The sequence below is a fragment of the Piliocolobus tephrosceles genome, chromosome 11 (assembly GCF_002776525.5).
Source record: "Piliocolobus tephrosceles isolate RC106 chromosome 11, ASM277652v3, whole genome shotgun sequence".
In the NCBI taxonomy this organism is placed as follows: Eukaryota; Metazoa; Chordata; class Mammalia; order Primates; family Cercopithecidae; genus Piliocolobus; species Piliocolobus tephrosceles.
The window spans coordinates 60,506,943-60,532,245 of record NC_045444.1 but is presented as its reverse complement, the minus strand read 5'-3'; the positions used below and the strand labels follow the sequence as shown (position 1 = coordinate 60,532,245).

General features: G+C 40.9%; 1 protein-coding gene and 1 non-coding gene across 8 annotated transcripts in view; both read left to right on the top strand.

Moving 5' to 3' along the window:
- The window catches only part of WIPF1 (WAS/WASL interacting protein family member 1), a 118,686-nt gene extending 94,872 nt beyond the window's left edge, over positions 1–23,814 (top strand). For 5 of the 7 annotated variants that reach the window (XM_023185958.2, XM_023185955.2, XM_023185959.2 and 2 more), the window contains 7 exons: positions 2,889–3,018; positions 8,040–8,216; positions 11,030–11,800; positions 15,386–15,598; positions 16,272–16,385; positions 20,809–20,860; positions 21,263–23,814. In XM_023185958.2, coding sequence (XP_023041726.1) covers positions 2,889–3,018; positions 8,040–8,216; positions 11,030–11,800; positions 15,386–15,598; positions 16,272–16,385; positions 20,809–20,860; positions 21,263–21,287 — 1,482 coding nt within the window. In that variant the 3' untranslated portion in view covers positions 21,288–23,814. Of the gene's footprint in view, positions 1–2,888; positions 3,019–8,039; positions 8,217–11,029; positions 11,801–15,385; positions 15,599–16,271; positions 16,386–20,808 lie in introns of all 7 variants that reach the window. The other 2 variants (XM_023185961.2, XM_023185960.2) reach the window with 1 other exon arrangement.
- Positions 17,172–17,234, top strand: LOC111522193. Its single transcript, XR_002725189.1, has one exon. It is a non-coding gene; the product is annotated as a U7 small nuclear RNA (small nuclear RNA).
- Positions 23,815–25,303: the final 1,489 nt, after the last annotated feature.

Below are 25,303 nucleotides of genomic sequence, written 5' to 3'. Positions count from 1 at the left end.
TGGAAAGGCCCCAAGATATACTCTGTTACAAAGCCCTCTCCAGCTTGTGAAGCCTTCACTGAGGAGGAGCCTCACACTGATGGTTCCTTCATTTTCACCATTTTCACATGGGGAAACTGAGGCTTGGAGAGAAAGTTTCTTGCCCCAGGTTTCCATGAGACGCATTTATATAACTCATCTGAGGATGATACCTAGTGAGAAGAACTGCCCATTAATTAGCTTATTGTTACTCAGAGTGTGGCCTTCCAACTACTTTTTAAGAGTCCCCAAAGTGATGAGGACAAAAATTGAAAGTAAGCATTTAGAAGCATTTCTAGCAATTTGACAGTAGTTTTCTGTCTGTTTCTAAGATTGGATGTTGTGTGTCTTTTTTAAAAAACTAATTCGTTTTTCTAATAATTCATTGTTATTTTACAAAAGTGTTAGTCGCTGATGAAAATATTTTTCAAAAGACTGGTCCTCGGCCAGGCGTGCACTGTGGAAGGATAACTTGAGCCCAGGAGTTCGAAACCAGCCTGGGCAACATGGCAAGACCCCCGTATCCACAAAAAAATTTTTTTTAATTAGCCAGCCAGACATGGCGGTACATGCTTGTAGTCCCAGCTACTCTGGAGGCAGAGATGGGAGGATTGTTTGAGCCCAGGAGGTCAAGACTGCAGTGAGCTGTCATTGCACTACTGTACTCCAGCCTGGGTGATAGAGCAAGACTCTGTCTCAAAAACAAAACAAAACAAAAACAAAATGCTGGTCCTTCACATGGATAAGTTTGAGAACCTCCAATCTGGCTAACATAGCAGGATTCATTTATCCATATTTCCCCAAAAGTGTGGGTTATAGTGAACTGACTTAATAAAAAATATTAAATAAATAACACAGGTGGTATGAGAAGATGACAAAAATCATGAATCTTATACCAGAATGCTTGAAGTTTGGAAAACCTTTTTATCTTATCAACTCATTTCTATCTGTTATTACCTAATTCAAAGCAAGACTGTGGATAAATAGAATATAGAGATGAAGAAAGGGAAAAGGTGGGTTGGTGGCCATCATAGACCACTGCCTTTGTGAAACAACGTAATTAAGGGCCCTGAACACGAGAGAAGTTAGCACCCAGGGAGGTCAGCTGTCAAAATAAATTTTAAGGCAGAACAGTAGGCTACTGAAGGTTGCTGACCCAAAACTGTTAAGAGATCCACTGTGACACATCACTTAACCCCTCTAGGCCTCAGAGTTTTTTCATCCTTAAAATGAAGACAGCAGGTAATGTTAAGAGCTCTTTCCAGGACATCCAAAGTATGTTAAGTTGAAAACAAACAAGTTTCAAAACAATAGAGGAGAATCCCATTAGCAAAAGCAAACTGTGTATGCAGAGAGCATTTCTGGAAGGACAGCAGAGAAACTTTTGACAGGCTTGCTTCAGCGGTATGTTGGGGCTGATGGGGACGAGCATTTTGGAGCCCATATTTACCCTTCTGTCAGCTTGTAGGGAAGGCTCTTGACTGCCAGGGTTTGAATCCCAGCTCCTCCTCAACTAACTAGGTGACCGGGGCAAATGATTTAAACTCCCTGTACTTCAGTTTCCTTGTCTGTAAAATTGAAATAATAACTCACAGGGTTGATAAGGGCTAAATGAAGTAATACACATAAGGTGCTGAAAACAGTGCCTGGCACAGAGTAAAAGCTATATATGTTAACGATTATTATCATAAGCAAGTAATACTTTATCATTTAGTTATTTCAAGATGCTTCCAGCTTTACCGTATTTTACAGTAGTTCTGTTTACACAGTATAATTCCAATTACACAGTAATTCTGGTTAGCCTACTTCAGTGTTTTTCTGAGTTATTCCTTTGCCTCTAACTCTGCTAATAAAAGGCTGAGTTAGGCCAGGAGCAGTAGCACGTGCCTGTAATCCCAACTACTCAGGAAGCTGAGGCAGGAGGATCACTTGAGCCCAAGAGTTTGAGGCTGTAGTGCATGATGATCACACCTGTGAATAGCCACTGCAGTCCAGCCTAGGCAACATAATGAGATTCTGTTTCTAAAAAAAAAAAAATGTTTTTTAAAGGCTGGGTAAGGTATTGAATTCTGGAAATATAAGAAAATAATCAAACATGTTAAAGTAGCACTTTTATCCATTCTGCAATTTCCATGAGCTAAGCTTTCATCAGAATTGAACATCAGAAACACCTCATGCCAACGGGACATGAGGGAACTTTTGAAGTAATGAAAATATTCTATATCTTGATTGTGATGGTGGTTTCACAACTGTACATATTTGTCAAAACTCACAGAACTGTAACTAAAAAGGGTAATTTCACTATATGTAAATTATACCTTAATAAATCGGACTTAAAAAGAAAAAAAGCATCTTTGGCAATATACACAGTGGGAATTATTTTCTAGAACTTTAGTGGGTTTAAAAAACATACAGCTGACTCTTTTTGCTAGAGACAGTTTTTCCCTTGCATTGGGTTAGTTCTAAAAGATGGGAAAAGGAAGTTATTCTTCAGGGTACCCTCTAGTGAATGAAGCCTGGTAATGTCCTGCAGAACTCTCCCAGACTTAAACTTCTTTTCTCGTGTCTAGTCATCTCACTCTAACCTGGCCCTGTTAGTTTCAGTCAGATTGTGGTCTGAATTTTCAGAGACTTTAATCAAGGACCGACTCTTCCTCCCTTAAAAATGAACATAATTTATTGCTGCATCTGCTACCAAACGTCTGGATCTTAAAAAGAATGATATGGGTTCTAAAACTTGTTGAGAATTTACAACCTGTCACCAAGAACCTTAATAACAAGCTTCCCGTACCCAACCTTTCCCAGCCAAGTGTTACAATGCATGATTTTAACCCAAGAGATGACTACTTGTTTGTATGGCTTCCTTTCAGGCCAATACAGAGAAGCCTACCTTGAATAAGACAGAGCAGGCTGGGAGAAATGCTCTCCTTTCTGATATCAGCAAAGGGAAGAAACTAAAGAAGACAGTCACCAATGACAGAAGTGCACCAATATTGGACAGTAAGTAAAAAAAGCTATTTTCCATGAAGAGGAACAGTTTACGGCCTAATAATCAACCCTACCCTCACCCCTCAATTTTTTTTTTTTTTTTTTGGTTAACAACAGCTGCAAAGCTAGCAAAATAAGGGACTGTATCACTCCCGGTAGGCCGCAGCTTTGGCTTGGGTTCCCCTTTAATACTGCAAGAAGCCAGTATAATAATTCTTTGTCCAAGACATACACAGCAGCAATTCTTTGCATTATTCACAACACTTTCTGGAGATTAACCCATTGCTCCTGGCACCGCAGATGAGGAGGCAGCATAAAATATGGAAAGAGCCCTAGCCTTGGAATCAAAAGCTGTGGGTTCAAGACCTGGCACATCCATCCTGTACCATCTCCAAGCCTTGTTGTCTTCATTTTAAAGTGGAGATGATAATACATGTTCTATTGACCTCACAAGTTTGTCATGAGCTTCAAATGAGATAATGCCTGTAAAATGTTTTGTTGTCTGGAAAGTGTAATTCAAGTGTAAGATACAATTATTAGGAGCTTAGAGAGAAAGGAAATGAGGTCACAACTTCGCTTATCTACCCACCTAAGTCTGAGGTACTTTCTGGAACAAGGCTACTTATTAACATTTACAACAGGACAAAAAATAATCCATGACTAGAATTCTACTGGCAATTAATAAGTAGATCTTAAGGCTGTCTCCTCACATTCCTAGACCCTTCCTTTGCCTGCCAGATGTCCCCAAGATTCATCCTAGACTACAGATCCCATTTGGATGCAACAGGAAATAGACTGACCTTCCAAAATCACCAGATGGAGCTTTGTCAACAAGTGAATAATGAGGCAGAATATTTGCAAAGTAGAGGATTAGAAGTGCTTCAGGGAACTTTCTGGGAGACATGCCTAATGAGTAGAGAAGGAAGAAGAAGGATCAGAGTTAGGTGGACTACTGGTTTGGGAGGAAAAAGGGAAAGTGAAAGACCTAGATAAGGCCTCTGAATGTTGTTCTGTTATTTGGCAAAGTGGTGCGAGTGAGAATGCACTGCTTTCAAAAAGGAACTGTGGCCGGGCGCAGTGGCTCACACCTGTAATTCCAGCACTTTCAGAGGCTGAGGCAGGTGGATCACTTGAGGCCAGGAATTCAAGACCAGCCTAGACAACATGATAAAAACCTGTCTCTACAAAAAATACAAAAATTAGCCGGGTTTGGTGGCACATACCTGTAGTCCCAGCTACTTGGGAGACTGAGGCACAAGAATCACTTGAACCCAGGAGGTGGAGGTTACAGTGAGCTGAGATTGTGCCACTGCACTCCAGCCTGGACAACAGAGCAAGAGTCTGTCTCCAAAAAAAAAAAAAAAGGATCTAAGGTATTTAACTCTTGACACAGTCTGACTTGTAAGTCAAAATGCCCACAAAAAGAATGTGGTTATAATATAATCCCTCTAATCAGCCCTCCAATAGCCATCTGAATCATGGTCCCCAGTATGAGGCCAGAGGAGCTGCTGGCCTCTAAGACAGAGGCCTGTGGTTCTCCTCACTACAAGAGGGAGCCTAGGGCTCTGTTGAAGGAGACTGGACAGTCTAGACCTATTCCTGAATCCACTAGTGGAAACCTTGAAGAATCGTATTCTCCAGTGTCCACTTCTCTCATTTAATGGAAATAGTATTAGTCCTTCTCTCTTCCATGATGTTTAATAATGTGCTTTCCTTGATGGAAGGAAGATACAGTCCAGTGCAGGCCCTTGTTCATGCACGTAACTGGACACCTATACTGCTGTCACAAGCTCTTTGCAAGCAGCAGTGTTTATCCATGGTTTTGTATCTGTTTGCATGTGAAACTTCCCTGGGCTGTATGTCAAAATGTTGACCATGGTTATGTGTGATAGCTCCCAAACTCAGCCTTTCCTACAGTTTAATTACTGAAAAAATAATCTGGAAGCAGTTAACTATCCTAAGCTTTAGCTTCTCTTTCTGTAAGATGGACAGATGTTGCAGGTTAAGAACACTAATGGGCGGGGCACAGTGGCTCACACCTGTAATCCCAGCACTCTAGTAGACTGAGGCAAGCCGATCACCTGAGGCTGGGAGTTCAAGACCAGCCTGACCAACATGGAGAAACCCCATCTCTATTAAAAATACAAAATTAGCCGGGCATGGTGGCACATACCTGTAATCCCAGCTATTTGGAAGGCTGAGGCGGAGAATTGCTTGAACCCAGGAGGCAGAGGTTGTGGTGAGCCAAGATCGTGCCATTGTACTCCAGCCTGGGCAACAAGAGTGAAACTCCATCTCAAAAAAAGAAAACACTAATGGATGATGTCTGATACTGCAGGAGTCCCTCTAAAGTTTCAATACCATGTAAATATGTCCTGTGAAGTGCAGTATTCCAAAATGTGTCATTCATCAATGAATAGTGTTTGAATGACAAGGGCAATGTTAATGTTATTAGCAAAATTTTAAAATTTTATATGGAAACAATTTTGCATACACTTCTAGAAATTGTTAGTCTTATATGTTTTATCCTGTTAGGTGAAGTAATTCTTATCAGTTATTATCAGATTATTTCTTCCATAGCAGAGCTACCATAAGCATCCCAGAAAGCGCCGCATCTAGAAAAGATACAGAGCTAACACAAATTTATGATAAACCTAATCCAGAAAAAAAGGAAATAAAAATGAATAAAAGTGGAACTCAGAAAGCAGATAAGAGATTCAAAGCATATTTTCTAAAATTAAAGTAGTATAATAAAGTTATCTGCTAAAATGTTTTAAGATATTAAAGAAAGTACTTTTCTAAGGAAAGCATACATTTATTCAAGAAACCTCAGTGAGCAAGGGGAAAGATTAAAACTTTATTAAATTACTTTCTCTCCAAAAAGCTTTGGAGCCAGATTGTTTTATTAGCAAATTCTTTCAGATTTTAAGAAAAGCTAATCCAAATGCTGTATAAGTCATTCCCCAACATGTTAGAGATGGAAAGCTATCTAATAATGATAATGAAATTGGCATGATCCTAATGTCAAAACTTGACAAAGGCAGCACATACAAAAAAGAGAGCTGTACATTAGTGGTTTTCAACTGAGGGTGATTTTTGCATTCTAGGGGATATGTGGCAATGTCTGAAGACATTTTTAGTCACTACTTTGGGGGTCAGGGAGGGCTGCTACTGACATCTAGTGGGTAGATGCCAGGGATGCTGTAAACATTCTGTAAAGAACAGGACAGGACAGCCACCCACAAAAAAGAATTATCTTACCCAAAATGTTTATAATTAAGAAACCCTATTATGGACCACTTACCAGGTATCATAGATAAGAGAACACTAAAATACCAAAAAACAAATCTAAATCAATCAGATGTTACAAGAACAATTCACCAACACCAGGTTTTATCCCCCCCTTTTTTTTTTCGGAGACAGGGTCTTGTCACCCAGGCTAGAGTAATGGTATAAACACAGCTCACTGCATCCTTGACCTCCCAAGCTCAAGGGATCCTCCCACCTCAGCCTCCTAACTAGCTGGGACCACAGGCATGCACCACCACATCTGGCTTATTTTTTGTAGAGATGGAAATCTCACCATATTGCTCAGGCTGGTCCTGAACTCCTGAGCTCAAGCAATCCACCCGCCTTGGCCTCCCAAAGTATTGAGATTACAGGCATGAGCCATTGCACCCGGCCTATCCCATTTTTAATGTTAGAAAGTCATCATATCAAATAAAGTCATCATATCAAATAAAAAAGACCATAAAAAGTCTCAGTAGATCTTGAATAGGCATTTGATAAAATTTCATGCTATAAGAAATTCTTGTAAACTTAAAATAGAAGGATCCATAGACTGAATATTTAGAAAGGGAAAAAACCTATTTCAAACCAGTAATTCATATTAACTTTGAAACATCAGAGGGATTCTCATTAATATCAGAACATGATTGCCTTCAGAAACGTTAATAATTTACATTGTTAAGGAAATTTACCCATCAAAGTAATTACTTATATAAAACAGAAATAAGACATACAATTCTTAAAGAAGAGGAGGCTTTAAACCATTATTATTTGAAGACCACATGCATACTAGAAAATGCAAGGTAATAAATTTTTAGTAAATTTTAATTTAGAAAATCTAGCAAAGTGGCTTATTAGATATTAAATACAATTTGCTGGTGCCAAAAATAACCAATTACAAAATATAACAGGAAAAACATCCCTTTCACAATTTCAGCAAACAAAAATACATTTGAGGTAACCCCAACAAAAAGCATGTGTAATGTAAATCATGAAAACTGAAAAACTTTGCCAAAAAATCCAGAAGACATGAATAAATGAGAAAATATACCACATCTCCAAATGGAAAGTCTAAATATCATAAAAGTATCATAATCTCCAGTCTCAGCCTCCAAAGTGCTGGTATTATAGGTGTGAGCCACTGTGCTCAGCCTGGATATTTGTATATTTGTGAAATTATGAGATATTTTATTTTCTTGTCTTTTTAACTCTTTCCTTTCCTCTCACCTTTTATGGCATCTCCTCCTCCCTTGGGACTCTCTTTCTTTGAAGATCCTTTTTATTGAGACAGGGTCTCACTCTGTCGCCCAGGCTGGAGTACAGTGGCACAGTCTTGGCTCCCTGCAGCCTTGACCTCCCTGGCACAAGCAATCCTCCCACCTCAACCTCCCAAAGTGCTGAGATTACAGGTGTGAGCCACTGCAACCAGCCTGAAGATTTTTCTATTTGCCAAATCTTAGGATACGGAACAAATAGATATTGACCCATGTGGCAGCCAGTCAAGTGGGGAGTGTGGGAACAAATCATCCTTTATTTTCGTTTCTTCCACCACTGGGCCTGGGACTGCCTGGAGCAGGCAGTTCTGACTGAGCTGAGGGAACTCTTAAAATCCTGCATTTTAATGAAGAAATCCCACTTGTCCACTGGCGGCCCAGAGCCGGCCAGCTCCCTGTTGTACTGTTGTTTTATGATTTACCTGGGCCAGACCAGGGGGCATACTCTGGTGGGTGTTTCTTCTTCTGCAGAACCTAAAGGAGCTGGTGCTGGAGGTGGTGGTGGTGGCTTTGGTGGAGGCGGCGGATTTGGCGGAGGAGGTGGTGGTGGAGGCGGTGGAAGTTTTGGAGGGGGCGGACCTCCAGGCCTGGGAGGACTGTTCCAGGCTGGAATGCCGAAGCTGAGATCCACGGCCAACAGGGATAATGGTAAGGAGAGTTTCCCTGTCTCTGAGTAACTGAAGACAAGACAGAGTTTGGCAGTTTGGAGGCTGGTCATAGCCTCTAAGGCTCTTCGCCCTTACTAAAATAGTGTACATTGTTTGAAATATTACCACTGTTTTATAAGAGACTCAATTTAGGCTTTATTATTATTATTAACCAGGATCAGACAGCTACACAGAACTATGAAATTTTCACCCAGTGTCTTTGGGGGTAACCTGCACTTTTTTTTTGCTTTTCTAAAGGGTTAGCTGGAGTGGGAAGAAAAGGGAGGAGCAAATAGAACTTGCTTGCCCTGAAAATCTGCCTGGTGACCTGACAGATTCAGCTTTCTTTGTGAGGTAGCCCAGCTGTCTAGTAGAGTAAATACTTGTGAGCCGCTTTTCAAACACGATGGAGCACGTCTTGTGGAATATGATTACAAATCTCACTAAATCTGAAAAAGTGTTTTGCATGACAGACATTTGGTATTTCAGTGCCAGTGGTTCTCAGGAGTCTCTGCAGGAAGCCGTGGACATGAGTCCTTCATGATTGTCTCTGAACCTGATGGTAGAGAAAAGCTGAACTTGCTCATGAATGTCTAAATAAAAAACTTCGCAGAGGGCATGAGGCTCTCTCCCAACTACTACAGAAACTCAAGAAATTTTACCATAAAACTGCTTTTGTAATGTTGATCATGTTACAATAATCTTCTTTTTAAGACGTTTTATAAGATGTCGTCTGGGAAGGAATGAAATTCTCACATTTACATGAATATGGAATCACTGAATCCTCAGGGTTAGCCTACTATTTTATCACTGAATGGTCCAAATCTAGAGAGAAACTCAATTACATGAGAGGTTCTATCTTGCCAGACCACCATTTAAATTTGAATTTAAATTTATTAAAACTCACCAAAAGGATTTAAGGCAGCTGGTAAATGTATACATTTAGTACTTTAACAACAGGTGAAGAAATTAAGGCAAAAGACAAAGAAAAATAAAATAATAAAATGGGCCAGGCATGGTGGCTTGCACCTATAATCCCAGCACTTTGGGAGGTTGAGGCGGGCAGATGGCTGAAGCCCAAAAATTCAAGAACAGCCTGGGGAACATGGCAAAATCCTGTCTCTACTAAAAAACACAAAAAATTAGTGGGCATGGTGGCTCTTGCCTGTAGTCCCAGCTACCCAGGAGGCTGAGGTGGGAGGATTGCCTGAACCTGGGAAGTTGAAGCTGCAGTGAGCCATGATCGCACCACTGCACTCCAGCCTGGGCAACAGAGGAGACCCTGGCGAAAGAAAGAAAGAAAGAAAGAGAGAAAGAGAGAGAGAGGGAGGGAGGGAGGGAGGGAGGGAGGGAGGGAGGAAGGAAGGAAGGAAGGAAGGAAGGAAGGAAGGAGAAAGTTCTCTCTTAAGTTCATGATACTCCACTGTATACATCTGTCCAAATGCTTTTTTCCTGTGCCTTAGATAAAATCGGAACCCCTTCTGTCCTGCAGGGCTCCTTGTGACTCACCCCTGCTGGCCATTCAGGCTCCGCTTCCCATGGATCTCTCCCATTCTCACTGTGCCCGGGGCACATGGGCCCGTTTTTTAACTTAAAGCTCTTTCCCACCTCAGGGCCTCTGCACCTGCTGGCCCCCTGCCTGAAGTGCTGGTCTTCCTCATCTTTCCATGGCCGACTCCTTCTTGTCAGGCCTCAGCTCACATGTCACATTCTCAGAAGAGCTGTCCCCAGCCACTCCATGTACCCTGGCCTCTCCAAGCACTCTTGATCTCATCAGCCTATTTTAGTGTCTTTTTAGTACATATAATTATCTGAAAGTATTTATTTCCTGGTTTATTGTTTGTCTCCCCCCACAAGAATGTAAACTACAGGAATGCAGAACCTTGTCTATTCTGTTTACTCCTCTGTCTCTGGTCTCTAGATTAATGGCAGGTGTATAGCGAGCTCAAAATTATTTGGTACGTTTATGAACTCATGATTGAAGGGTAGATTTTTTTTTTCCAGAATTACCTTGAGTTCCAAGAGATTCTGGGATGGTGGTTTGAAATTTTCCATCTCTTTGATTCCCCCTTTAGTTTCTCTCTTGTTGAACCAGAGCAGTTATAGGATTGTTCTGTCCTGCCAATATTGAAGCAGAGGTTGACGTGGTAAGAAAAAAAATTGTGTAGTTGCCTGCTTCTTTGTAGATGAATTCCATCCACTGGTGTCAACTCTTCCAATTAAACTTTATATGATGGTTTCTTTTTCCTTTCTTAGTTTTTTCTTACTGCAGTCATAACTCTTTCCTTATATTTTTCCACGTTTTCTTGGGCATTTCTCTTCAAAGGGACTAGATAAGCCCTCACATATGGAGATTTACATTGGGATAATTAATTTTTTCACCTAAAACAGCTGACTTATTTTCAAAACTGAGAGATACAAGGGCTGGGGGACAGAGATGGTGATGGGGAAAAATGAAAAGCATGATTCTACCAATGCCATCTTGTTCTTGTCCTCTCATAATGAATAGGCATCTCACCAGAACTTTCCCCGGCTTCATCGTGGTTGTTGCCTATACATAATACTAAGATCTTTCCAGACTCCTTTTGAAAACTGATGGGCTGTAGAACTTGGGACTGGCAGGTAAATAGAGCTACGGTCGATTTTCTGCTCCCAGGAAGGACCACACAAAACCCAATTTATATAAATACTAGTTTCCTGTATTTTATAGCCCTCTGAGGAAGGGACTTCCAGTCACTGGGAACAGACTCTAACTCTCTGATTTCTTTAGGGTTCCTGATTTCCTAACTGGATGTTTGTTTTCCTGTTTTTCAGATTCTGGAGGAAGCCGACCACCCATGTTGCCACCTGGAGGAAGATCCACATCTGCCAAACCCTTTTCACCCCCAAGTGGCCCAGGGAGGTTTCCTGTGCCTTCTCCAGGCCACCGAAGTGGTCCCCCAGAGCCTCAGAGGAACCGAATGCCGCCCCCAAGGCCCGACCTGGGCTCAAAGCCTGATAGCATTCCCCCTCCAGTACCTAGTACTCCAAGACCCATTCAATCAAGTCTGCACAACCGGGGGTCCCCACCAGTGCCCGGAGGCCCCAGGCAGCCCGGCCCCGGGCCCACTCCTCCCCCTTTCCCTGGAAACCGCGGCGCTGCTTTGGGAGGAGGCTCAATACGTCAGTCCCCCTTGAGCTCCTCCTCGCCCTTCTCCAACCGGCCTCCCCTGCCGCCTACGCCCAGCAGGGCCTTGGATGACAAACCCCCTCCGCCACCTCCTCCAGTAGGCAACAGGCCCTCCATCCACAGGGAAGCGGTTCCCCCTCCTCCTCCTCAGAACAACAAGCCTCCAGTGCCTTCCACTCCGCGGCCTTCCTCCTCCTCACAGGCCCCACCTCCGCCGCCACCTCCCAGCAGGCCCGGGCCGCCTCCTCTGCCTCCAAGTTCCAGCGGCAATGATGAAACCCCAAGACTCCCACAGCGGAATCTGTCCCTCACTTCGTCCACGCCCCCCTTACCTTCGCCAGGACGTTCAGGTCCTCTTCCTCCCCCGCCCAGCGAGAGACCCCCACCTCCAGTGAGGGACCCGCCAGGCCGATCAGGTATGACAAGACGTGGGGTAAGTCGCTTCCAAAACCCAGCCTGCCCAAATGTACCAATAATCCTGTCAGTCAAGATAGTCTTAACAAAAGCAGGCATAAGTAAACCCTCAGACTGCTTTGTGCTTTTAAGTCGCACGCGACACGTGTGATCGTGACCTCGGTAAATCCCTGAGGAAAGTGGGACCAATATTTCTGTTTGTTTTAGCGATGAGGACACTGAGTAGCCAATAAAGTTAAATGGTCACGAGCTAGTTAATAAAGAAGAGGCAAGAACTTTCATTTTCCATCTCTGAAGTGTACTTGCCAGTCCACTCCCCTGCCTCCCTAGAGAGAATTTCAGTGGTCTTGGGAAAATAAGTCCCCACCTCCTGCAGGAGGACTCCATTATTCCAACGAGAGGAGAAGTTCTTCAAGAGCTAATGAACTTCTCCTGTACTTCTCTCTTCATTAGCCAGGCTTTGAGGCCATTTCCCTATTCATTAAAGACAAATGTTTAAAAAGTCCATTTTGCTCTTTGTTAACATCTCTGGCACGTAAATCCCTTGGAGAATCAAATAATGGTATAGACTATCTTTACAAAAATACTCAGGCATAAACTCAAAATCTGCACACTGTCACATGGCTTGAAGAGCCTGCTGAAGCCCATCTGAGACCTTTCCAATGCCCCCATCCACGGTTGAGAAACCTTCATCTGAGGGACAAACTTTCAGAGTATGAAAGAAAACGCAAGGATTGCCTAGCGTTTGCCCTCTCCGAATTCTAATAGGCCTTTTTAGTAGAGTACACTCACTTGATGCGTTTTACAGTGGTTATGGATGAACTCGGTAGAACCACCCACTTTTCAAATGTAATCGCATCGTACAGACCTTATGTCTGGAAATGGGGCATTTTTTTCCTTTACGCAGAGATAAGAGACCTTTGACCCTGTGACCTCAGGAACCTCATAATCACCGTTCTTTAAACTTGCTCACGTACTGGAATCATCTAAGGAGCTTTAAAAACCACGAATGCCTGGGTCCCTTCCCAGAGTCTCTGGTATAATTGGTCTGGGGTGCAGACTGGGAATCAGGATATTTAAAAGCTCCCTGGTGATTATAGTGTGCAGCAGAATGTGAGAACCACACCTTGAAACCATTGTGCCGTGGCCCTAACAAATGGATGAGTCAGCAGATTAAATCTTCCCCAAAATATGACAGGCATTGACATACAACATTTATTGTTTCTTTTGATTACATAAGTCATACTTGTTTATTATCGAAATACTGAAAAGTATAAAGAAAATTAAAATTATCTGTAATCCTTCTACCACCACCATCCAGAAATAATCATTGATAACATTTTTTTATTGTGTCCTTTCAGTCTTTTTAAAATGCATATATGTTTTTACAAACTTGGTATCACACTACATATATTGTTTGCTAATTTGCTTTTTATTTACTAGTATCTCATTAATGTTTGCTGATATGATTATTCTTCTACAGCCTGACTTTTAACAGCTATCTAATATTAAATCCTACAGATGTACCTTGATTTATTTAACCAATCCCCTCACTTGGTCATATGGGCCATCTCTAGATTTTTCCTGTTGCAGGTAATGCAGTGATACATTTTTGTAGCAAAATATGTGTACACATCTCTGTATTTCCTTTGGATGAATTCCTATAAGTGGAATATCTGGGTCAGTGAGTGTGCATAGTAAACTATGGATTTCATAGGTACTGGCAAATTGCCTTCCAGAAATTTCCTACCAATTTACATTCCCACAAGGAGCATATGAGAGTTCATCAAAGGCCCTGTGTATTCTGAGTCATTTGGCTTCAGTGTTATGGGAGTGGGCGCCTTGGAATCTGACAGATTTGGAGTCAGATCCTGGCACCTCCACTCAGTCTTCTGATGAGCTTTTTAAGCTTCCAAAACCTCTGAGGCCTTGTCTCCTGTCCCTGTACCTCTCAGAGTTGTAAGAATTAAACGAGACAAGCATGGATAGTGGTTATCTTATTTCCTGGCATGTAGTTATATTCAATAAATGATCATTTCTGTTATTCCACCAGTGGGAAATAGAAATCTGTTTTCTTTTCTATTGTGCCTGTCAGGATTTGGAGCAGGGAGCCATGAGGTTGGAGGGTTACGAACATGAACAGGACCATTTACTTTAAAAAGAAAAAAAGATGAAGTTACATAGTACAGGACCCCATAATATTGGAAGTCGAGTTTGCATGTAGTGACAGTTGTGTGGTGGTATCACCAATGAAGTTAAACCCACAGCAAATGAGACACTTTTCCTCAATAAATCAACTCTTGCTGCCTGGGACTCCAGCAATGACAAGCAGATAGAGTAATAAATAACCACTCCCAGGTGAGGCACTGAAGACTCCTTGAGAGACCAATCAGGGCTGGACAGTGCCTCCCACTGCCATAATGTGTTGGAACCAAGACTTTCTGTCAGGGATATCTGCAGTGGGCAGGTTGTTCAGTTTAAGGTTCCTAATTGAATTCTGAATCTATAGCTAATAAGATATTTATTTATAGCACCGTCAGATATTGTATTCACATAAAATGTCAGCATCTTACAAGTGGAACCCACTGCTGAAGATCAGGAATAATTACTAAGGCCATTTTGATTTACATTGGAAAATGCTCAAGGTTTTAGTTTTGTTTTTTTAGTTTACTTACTACTCAAATAGCCCCTGCATTTGGAGGATAGGAAAAGCAAGATGGTTTTCTTTTGTATTATCAAAAATAATTTACTTTGAATTTTTCTTTAGAAACTTAAAAACTTATAGTTATACCATACTGCTGCATTTTTAAAAAATGGTTTCAAGTACTTACATAGTATTTTTTATTTGCATTTTCACTAGTTTTTCCTGGCAGCAGTGCTGTGGCACTCTTTTACAACTAGGAAACCAAGTTCCATAGGGTACCAGCTTGCTCAAGGTCAAGATTCACATTAGCATTTATAGCCATGGATGTTGATTAGCTGTTTGTCACTCCCTGTATTCATCTGCCTCCCCAAAGAGGAAGAACCAAGAAGAAACTCCTACTGCTCTCAAGATGACTGGTATTTGGTTTCCTGATGCCACTTCTGCCTGGAAACAGATCATATGCATCATAGAAACGTGCTTCTGTAATTAACAACAAAACTGCATTTAAAGAACTTCATTCTTCTCAAGACCTAAAATAATTTCATAACTTATTCTTTTTAAAAAAATTATTTCATCATGTCACAGTAATTAGTTCAATAGCTCTTTAAAGGATTGTAAAATTTTTTTAAATTATATGGTTGTCAGTATAAACAGATTTTCACCTGTTTTCAATTTCACTCAGCCATCTCCAATCTCAGTGCTAATTCAAAGCCAAAACACCCATTTAGCTATCAGTATGCACTTGTTTTGCATATACATGTGTACACATGCATTTTTTGTGTTTCTGTGTGTTTACTCATTTCTCAGCCAAATACCCTAGAAAATCTCCACCCTAATTAAAGGGCATGTGTCCAGCAGGTCCCCATCAGCTGTACACTAATGGTGACCACAGTGATGGAATATGGATATAAGGTTCTGCACTAAGTGTCTTTTTTTGCTCCAGGCCCCCTCCCACCACCTCCTCCAGTAAGCAGAAACGGCAGCACGTCTCGGGCCCTGCCTGCCACCCCTCAGTTGCCGTCCAGGAGTGGAGTAGACAGTCCAAGGAGTGGACCCAGGCCTCCCCTTCCTCCTGACAGGCCCAGTGCTGGGGCACCTCCCCCACCTCCACCATCAACATCTATTAGAAATGGCTTCCAAGACTCTCCATGTGAAGGTGAGGTGTGGTCCCGACTCCCTGGGCTATAGGGCAGCAACTAAATGGTAAATCTGTTTGTATATGTGGTTTGCTTATTTGCGTTTAATTTCTTGTTCCATCATTATCACACTCCATTGCACTGATCTAACTAACCATTCTAAGGCCCACAATGATTTCAAATTAAAATTAGTAATCCCCCTTCCCCACTTCCCAAAAAGGAGGATCATTTTTCCCTGATCTGTTCTTTGTTTGGGTCTCATTTTAGTTAACTTTCCAGAGATTCCAGGATTCTGAAAAGAATCTTTTAATAGCTTCTTATTATGTACATTTCTAAACAGTTCACTGTAGGTAAGAGGCCCGATGGCCTGCAGATGTTGAACTGCCTATCTCTGCCATTGTTATCAATGGGGAAAAAGGTGGCCTATACCTTAGCCCCCAGCTCCTAAGAGGGACTGGCTGGATCCTAATCACTCTCATTAAAACCACTTTGCTTTGATTTGCAGGTCTGTATATATGTCAGTGTACTAATTCGTGACCTTTGCAGCACTTCCAGCTTTTCTGTAAACTTCTAGGCATAAAAACTAGCACTGATGACTGTGGTTCTCTCTCTGTTTCATTCTGTGCCTTTTGTTATGTAAGTCTTCATAGCAGATTGTCTGTCACTGAAGATACTGCTTGTTTCTCTTCCCAGATGAGTGGGAAAGCAGATTCTACTTCCATCCAATTTCCGATTTGCCACCTCCAGAGCCATATGTACAAACGACCAAAAGTTATCCCAGCAAATTGGCAAGAAACGAAAGCCGGAGTGAGTATTTCTGCCAAGGTTTTTGAAGATTCATGCTTGAATAGCCTGAGTGACACTCGGGCTGTATAGAAAGTCCAGGCCTCTTGCCTGGAGTGGGGTAGAGAACCTTTTGGAGCCATCTACATTCTAGTAAATTCCCCTTCCACAGGCAGTGAGGAAATTGCAGATGCCCAGAATGCATATGAGAAAGTTATTTTAATGTGTCATTACAAACTCAAAATACCGTGGTTTGTTAGTATTACATTTTATTATTTTGCTTCTTTGGACAATCGTCCTCCATTTTCATCTTCCTGAGACAGCACAAGTAGAGCAATCTTCTGTTCCTTCTAGTTTGAAATTGGCATAATGTCTGATTAATTATAACAAAAACTCCCTGTAACTGCCTTGATCTTTCAAACGTATGATAATCATAGCTTTACAGCATTACATGAAAATGTAAATATATCCATAATCTCGCTACATAATAGATATTTTCATTTTATCAGATTCTCATTCAATTTTTTATCCATATAATTCTGATTTTTTTATGTAGTTATAATGACAGTGTATAGTTTTTTGGCGGGGTTTACATAACATTGCTTAGTAAATAGTGCCCATGTTATCACATGGTTTTTATTTCAGCATATAGTAATTTACCATTACCATGGACATTTAAATTATTTCTGTTGTTCTGGTAATGTAAGTAATGCTACCATAAAGAAGTAAATTGCTTTTCCTCCATTGAAAAGGGTGTCAACAAGAAGGGAAAATAGACAAACTGGAATTTTATAACACTAAATGTATAGGAAGTGTTACAGCTCTTTCAGAATTTGTCTAGCAGGTTTTCCAGGGTTTTGCTGGAATGCCTCTTAAATTTACTTTTAAAAAAACACAATAGCCAGGCACAGTGGCTCACGCCTGTAATACCAGTACTTTGGGAGGCTGAGGCAGGCAGATCACGAGGTCAGGAGTTCGACAGCAGCCTGACCAACATGGCGAAACCCCATCTCTACTAAAAATACAAAAATTAGCCGGGAATGGTGGCATGCACCTGTAATCCCAGCTACTTAGGAGCTGAGGCAGGAGAATCACTTGAACCCAGGAGGTAGAGGTTGCAGTGAGCTGAGATCGCACCATTGCACTCCAGCCTGGGCGACAGAGCAAGACTTCGTCTCAAAAAAAAAAGCAACAATAAATATATACAATGAAGAAAGAATTAGCATGAAATATGCATATGTCACCCATGAGGCCGAGGTTCGTGGCAGCCTTAGCCTCAGAGCCAAATTCCCAAGCCAGAAATAGAGAAAATATAACCTAATAAGTCAAATACGTCACAACACCCCTAGCCATGGCCTCACTCCCTAGCAGAGCATCTTACACCTACTCAGAGCCTACTGATTCTTTTCTAACACAGTTTAAAGTAATTTTTGGTTGGTTGGTTGGTTCCAAACCTTATAGGAGATTAGTAACAGCTAAAGTTAAGACTAGTGAGAAGCAAAATCACTGACATGGGAGAGAAGTGACAGATGGCAGTCCCAGGTCAGAGGAGGAGACAGGAACATGGCTGTGTTGTGTGTTACAGCGCAGGACAACACCAGATGTTTCTGTTGGGTTAAATTCCTATTGGGTTAAATGGGACTAAATTAATTGAGTTAACCTGTGCTTTGTGCGCTGTAGAAAAATTTAAAGAGTTAGAAAATATAGGAAATTTTCCATGGACAAATGCTAGAAGAAAACAGAATACTACTGCTTAAAAGGAAAACTTTAATTCCTGGAAAAATTTGTTTATGTGGAAGACTGCATTCATAGACAATACCTAATGAAGAGGTATAGCTGTAATAAAATTATTATACAAGAGTTGATGATTGAAATTTTTAGTGAAGACCAGGCACAGTGGCTCACGCCTGTAATCCCAGCACTTTGGGAGGCCGAGGTGGGCAGATCACTTGAGTCGGGAGTTCGAGACCAGCCTGACCAACATGGAGAAAACCTGTATCTACTAAAAATACAAAATTAGCTGGGCATGGTGGCGCATGCCTGTAATCCCAGCTACTCAGGAGGCTGAGGCAGGAGAATTCCTTGAACTCAGGAGGTGGAGGTTGCAGTGAGCAGAAGTCACACCACTGCACTCCAGCCTGGGAAGAAGAGCGAAACTCCATCTCAAAAAAAAAAAAGAAAAATTTTTAGTGAAAAGTAAGTTTTCACATGGGACAGATATCTTTGAATGCTGTGTGTGTGTGTGTGTTCACCAGAAGAAGGGCTTCTGTTTGATATGAGTACAACCCTTCTTCCTTCTTGGGCACCAATAAACGAATTGACTTTAAGGAGTTGTTCATATAGACTCTAAACATTTTTTCTGACTTATTATTTTCCTCTTATTCTAAATATTATTTGTGTTTTTAAATTGGTAACAGGCCATCTTCCCTGTACCCTCTAGATTTTTAATGTAATAGCTAAGCATATTTCTTCTCCCATCCTCCTTTAAGACTCAAGTAGGCAATGTAAGGACTAGAACTGTGTCCTGCTCACTGTTGCATCTTCCTTGAGGGGCACAGAGCCTGAAACATAAAGGGCATTTTCAAGTATTTCTTTTTAAAAATGTTCTTATAGAGACAGGATATCTCTGTGTCGCCCAGGCTGGTCTTGAGCTTCTGGCCTCAAGTAGTCCCCTGCCTTAACCTCCCAAAGCACTGGATTGTAGGCATGAGCTACCACATCTAGCCTAAAAGTAGTTTTTAATTAATTTCCGCTGTCTACCAAAATTTTTTGTACATTTGCCTTAAATATTTCCAGCATTAGGCATGTTTAATATTTTACAATGATAATATATCATCTAACAAAAATAAATAAGGCACTGTCGAGTACCAAGTTTTCCTCTGCTCTGCAGCGGCCTCAGCCTCCCAGCCCACAGCCTGAGAGCACACCCAGACAGCCCTGAGCAGTACCGAATGCACTTGGAGTGTACTCTAATTACAGCTTTGGACTAGGCCAGCCCTCATTCTACTAACCACTTGTGGCGGGTCAGTTGATGGTCAGGGCTCCATGATAGGTGTCTGGTTTACATCCAGATGAGTCTTTTCTCAGATGCCTGCCCAAGAAAATATTTGGTGGGGATGGTGAGAGGAAGAGGCGCCTCTTTCAGTGTTTCCTCCTAACTCCTTTCCTTGCTCAGAAATTTGGTTCTTTCTCAGAAATCCCTAAGTGGACCAGTAGGGTCCCTATCAAGATCCCTACTGAGGAATCTGCCAGTTCCAGCCCACTGAGTCTCAAGAGTAGTGGTTAGAGCAGACCTACCTGATTGACACATGCACCGGGTAGACCTGTTCACAGCATCTGAGCACCTGACGTCATGCCGAATACCTGTTAAATTCTCAACAAATGTTTGTGTAGTAAATGAATTTTTCTTATGTGAATGGGTTTTAAGCCTAGTTACAGTGGACTGATAGCCCATGAATAGCTTGGTGTTTGGTTTTGTTTTTGAGACAGGGTCTCACTCTGTCACCCAGGCTGGAGTACAGAGGCACAATCTTGGCTCATTGCAGCCTCGACCTCCCAGGTTCAGGTGATCCTCCCACCACAGCCTCCTGAGTAGCTGGGACTATGGGACAGGCATGCACCAACCTGCCTGGCTAATTTTTTGGAGGCAGGGTTTTGCTATGTTGCCCAGGCTGGTCTTGAACTCCTGAGCTCAAACCATCCTCCCTCCTCAGCCTCCCAAAGTGCTGGGGATACAGGTGTGAGCCACCGCAACAGGGCCATGAATAACTTTTAAAAGAACACATTGATAGAGCACTTGAAAAGATGCTCAACATCACTGATTTTTAGGGAACTGCAAATAAAACTATAGTGAGATACAACTTTACACCCATTAGGATGGCTACAGTCAGAAAAGCTTTCTCATTTTTAATTAAAAGATACCTAAATGCCCAACAAAAGGGAATTGACTAAGTAGACTGTTGTGTACTCATATTTTGAAATACAGTCTGTCATTAATAATCTTTGCAAAGAGTAATGCCTTTGAAAGATGTTCAAACTGATTACATGATCTTGTTTCTGGAAGGAAACGGGGAACTGTTCCTAAATAAAAAATATACATGTAATTGGTTATCTCTGGGTGCTGGAGGAATGGGTGAGTTCTTTGTTTTTACTCATCCATATTTTCTAAATGTATAATAAACACACACTGTGATAAGAAGGAAATGATTTTTTTTTTACTTTGTACAAGTACTTGGGAGCCAGTGATGGATCATCCACCATGATGTTTATTCAGAACATCACTTGCTTCTTTTCACCCCTCACTTCTCATCCACAACATATGCCAGTTAGCTGACAGCCCTGGTCATGGGGATGAGGTAGTGGGTACCCGTGCAACCATCCCTGAGTTTCCACAATGAGAACATCAGCTTTCTAACCAAAATTATATTTTGTCTGTTTTTTCACCAAGGTGGATCCAACCGAAGAGAAAGGGGTGCCCCACCACTCCCTCCCATCCCGAGGTGATCTTTGCCTGCTCTTCTCTACCCAAGCTCAAGAGCTGCTTCTGTTGCTAAGAACTGCACACCCTCCTCCCTGCTTCTTCCCTTATGCCCCATGTATGGGCAGGAGGAAAGATGGGAGGGTGAGTGGGAATATGCGTGTGTGCGTGGGAATAGGTAAGAAATGCACCTAGCTTTTCATATTGTTTATTCTCCGGGCTATTGCTTGCTTCAGCTGCATCCGGGGTCGATAGGCTTTTGTGGTAATAGGCAGAGAGGAATTGCATCCCAGCTTTCCACCAACCAAATCCGAACATTCACTGCTTATTTGCCACAGACTGTAATTGTTAAAGTCCCTGAGAGCTGTTTTCTCCCATTCCTTTTTTGCATGCTTGGCCTCCTGTCTGTTTCCATGAACCACAGACCACCTAAGCAAGCTGCTGAGTAAGGGCTCACAGGAAACTTTTGCAGTCACAGGATGTCCAATCTTTGGCAGTCCGAGCTCAGCTCCAGGACAGAGCTATCCAATAGAAATATAATGTGAGCCCCATATACAACTTTAACATTTCTAGTATATTTTCAACAAGTGAAGTTAATATGCATCCAAAGTATTTCAACCTGTAATCAACATAAACTTTTAATGAGATATTTTATATTATTTTTTGGTACCGAATCTTCAAAATCCAGTGTATTTTACACTTACTGGTAGCACATCTCCATTTGGACTAGTCACATTTTTAAGTGCTCAGTGGCCACATGTGGCTGGTGGCTACTGGATTAGACAGCACAAGTCTGGAAGATGGAAGCTAGTGCAGAAACCTCGTTTAAAAAACAAAAAAGGCAAGATGGGCTTGAGCGATTCAAGAGGCAACTAAAAATAAAATTAGGACCCAGTACCTTGTTTGACACAGTTTGACCTTCAATTTTGCTCCCTTATCTTCCCTCTTCCCTTAATATCTGTATACAAGTGTTGCGTCAAAGTACCAAGGTCAGAAATTAATTGAGTACGGTTTACTAAAGTCATGTGGAATAAAGCCACTGGAAAGAAACAGAAAGCCTGTCGGGACTTCCGGGCTCAGAACCAGCTGGCTCACGCAGTCACTTGTCAGTTGGACTTCTGCCTTGTGAAATGGAAGCAGCCTTTGTTCCTCTCTGGCTGAGCAAGCTCCTGAGGCTGGGAGAGACTAGGAAGGCTTGGTAGGAGGGGAAGAAAGTCAGGGAAAGGTGTCAAATCAGAAACATGGAAGAAGAAGGGAACAGATTTGAGTTGGTGGGTAAAACTCTAAAAATCTAAATCTGATTCCTATGTAAGGGTTGAGCGAATTAGGGAGATTGCTAGTGGAAATTGGAGGGAATTTGTTTGGCATCATTTGTCTAGGATCTATGCAAATACAGCTCCACTAAAGGACCATAGGGAAGAGCCAGCCTTGCCTTTTCTTACATGATTTTGTTTACAAAATTTTAGTGGGACTTTTAAATCTAGCTATAGAGTTGGGAAAAAATATTTCCACTTAGATATTTTATATGGTTTTGTTTAAAATGACCATTACTTGTTTTTTAAAAACACATGACCACATATGTATATGTATATCTACCTAAACATTGTATCATGGTTTCAGTATGTTATTCATGTATTACTGGGAGATGCTAACAAGAAACCAACCCAAAGAAAATTCTGAAAAATACATTTCTATTTATAGAATAAATGTTTCATTTATATAAAAGCAAAAGAACTTAGAGTTCTAATAAATGGGATGTCTAATAAATTATGAAGTTACTGATTTGAATATATTATATTTTTATAACTTCTTTGCCAAAGTCCTGATGTAGTACATTAGAGAACCTGTGTTTCCTCTCTCATTGACCATTCGTCTGTCTTCTACACAGTCATTTGGGCTTTTTACTCAAAGAGAATCAAGAAATAATAAGGTGTAACAAGCTTGGCAAAGTGTTGGTTTTTTAAAAAAACTTGTTAATCTCTAGCAGTTTGGTAATTTAGCAGCATCATTTATTTGGGATTCTTTTATCTGATTTCAACAGTGAAAAGCATCCCTGTGATAAAGCCTAATGACCCATTTCACAAAAGATGGAGTTTGCACTTCCTAGAAAATATGACAGAGAAAAGTCTGACTCAAAGAAAGTGGGTCTGAATTTTATAAAGGGTAGTAAAAATTGGACAATTCCTTTGCATATCTGAACTTGGCAGGTACCATTTTAAATTTGAAACAGGGTCGTAGCTCAAAGTTGCCATTCATCCAGAATAGAGATCTTTTAGAATGTAGTGTTTTAAGTGAATGTTTCATTAATACACCTACACCCTTTCTTTGAAAGTTTGCAACCTAATTGCATCTAAAACTTTGAATAAGTTCTGTGGTAAAATCTTAAACTATGAAAAATTACAAAAATGAATATTTTCTTCCCTGAAATCAGAGCTTACATGTGTGTTTTTTCCATAAAATTTTCAGATAAATGTATTCAACATGTAATAACAGTATTTTAACATTCACCTCTTATTTTATATTGAAATGTATTACAGTATTAAAACTTAGTGTTCAGTATTTATTTCACTATGCATATTATTTAGTAAAAGCCAGGAGAAATGTTTAATCCAATGGTGCCTTACTTTGTGATTTAAAAGAAGTCAACTTTTTTTATGTCTAAGTAGCAGATTATTTGCATATTTGTAAAAACTGTTAGGTCTTTATATTTTAAATTGTAATACCAGTTTTGTTATTTTAGTAGCAGAAATGGGATGATTGTTGAAGTTCCCAAAAAATGTTGGCGTGAAATTAATTTTTTCCTCCTTATAGTCAAGGACCGTAGAGGAAGAAAAACATTTTTTTCATACCATGCACTATGTAAACAGACACATTTTGGTATCTGTGTCATCAGGATAGTGTAAATGGTAGGGTAGAGACTCCCCTAGACATCTGCATCTTTGTAAGTTAGCCAGACAATAAAGAAAAGCAGAATGATATGGTGTCAACTGGTGGTTTTTCTTTTAAGTATTGTTTATGTAAATATAAACAAAAAACAAGTGTCTGTTTTCTGTTTTAAACTGTGGAAAAGAAAGACAAAAAAGGTTTGTATAAGTAAGTATTCATTGCACCTACTTGCTAATCCAGTCTTCGTTTTTTCTGAGAATCTGCATCTTAGTCAAAATCTGTTTACTTGAGGCAGATGTTTCTACGAGGAGGTAAAGATGGATGGCTGAAGCAATGGATGATGAAATGACAAAGACTGGCATGGATACTGATAAATACAAGAAAGGCCAATGGGAATTTAGGAGCCTGATAACTTTCTTAATTATCTGCTGTATGTGTATATACAGATCTCAATATAGAAGAACGGCTAAGAGCTTAAGACCTGGCTCTTACTTGCAAGTCACTTCACTAAACCTGTTTCCTTATCTATAAGGTGAGGAACTATCTTATAGCATTAATATATGCATTAAATGAGATAATGCACTCAGCATTTAGCCTTAGTGTAAGCACTCAATAAGGAGTAGCCACTATTAGTGTGAAGTAGGAAACAAATATTTATATAATGATCCCAAATTAACTGGAGCCAAATCCACTAGAAGGGGATGTACTAGTGTACTTTGAAAGGAAAGGAACACTAGCTCCTAGATTGAAAAAATATCCATATCAGAAATGCAAAGCAACCTCTACATAAGTAAGGTCCACCTCACCTACTGTCCTCCCTGTACCTCCAGGCCTGGAAAATGAAATTTTACCGTGCTTCAGTCATCAAAGAAATATTATTGGGTTCAGTATGAAATAACAGAAAGTAAGGGCCAGAAAGAACCTCACAGATAGGGCGACCTTAGAATTTATGATCCACAATGGAACATGTTTGAGAGTGGAAGGGATGCTAATAGTTGCAGTGGCAAAACACGTATAAGTCTGGGTTGCCTTGGAAAATTGGGCCATGTGGTCACCCCACTCAGAGGTCATCCAGTCCAACCGTCTGGGCTCACAGATGGGCAATTTAAGGCCCTAAATGATGTACTGATGACAGACAATGTGACTTCTCACTGTACTGTCCCATCTTCATAGTCCTTCCTGCCTCTCTCTGTCACTGTTTCATGTGTCTTTCGCATTGGCTGGAAAGAAAAGGCCAAATGAGAGGTTACAGCGTGACAGCAAAAGCCGTGCACCCACAGACCTGCATTTGGATTCTGGCTCTGCCACTTGCTCCCTGTGAGGCCATAGACAAGTTATTTAAGTCTGAGTTCTAGCTTCCTTGATTGCAAAATGGTTACAACGCTTAAATAATACACATCCAGAAGCTTTGTAGGTGGTTTATTGAAAAAAATAAATAAATTTTAAAATAAATAAGTAAATATGCAAAACTCAAGCAAGATACTTGGCACATGTTAGGCACTCAATGAAAATTAACTCCATTTCATTTCTTAATCATTTTGCCATCAAACCTCGGCCGTATTCATGATGGAATTCTCAA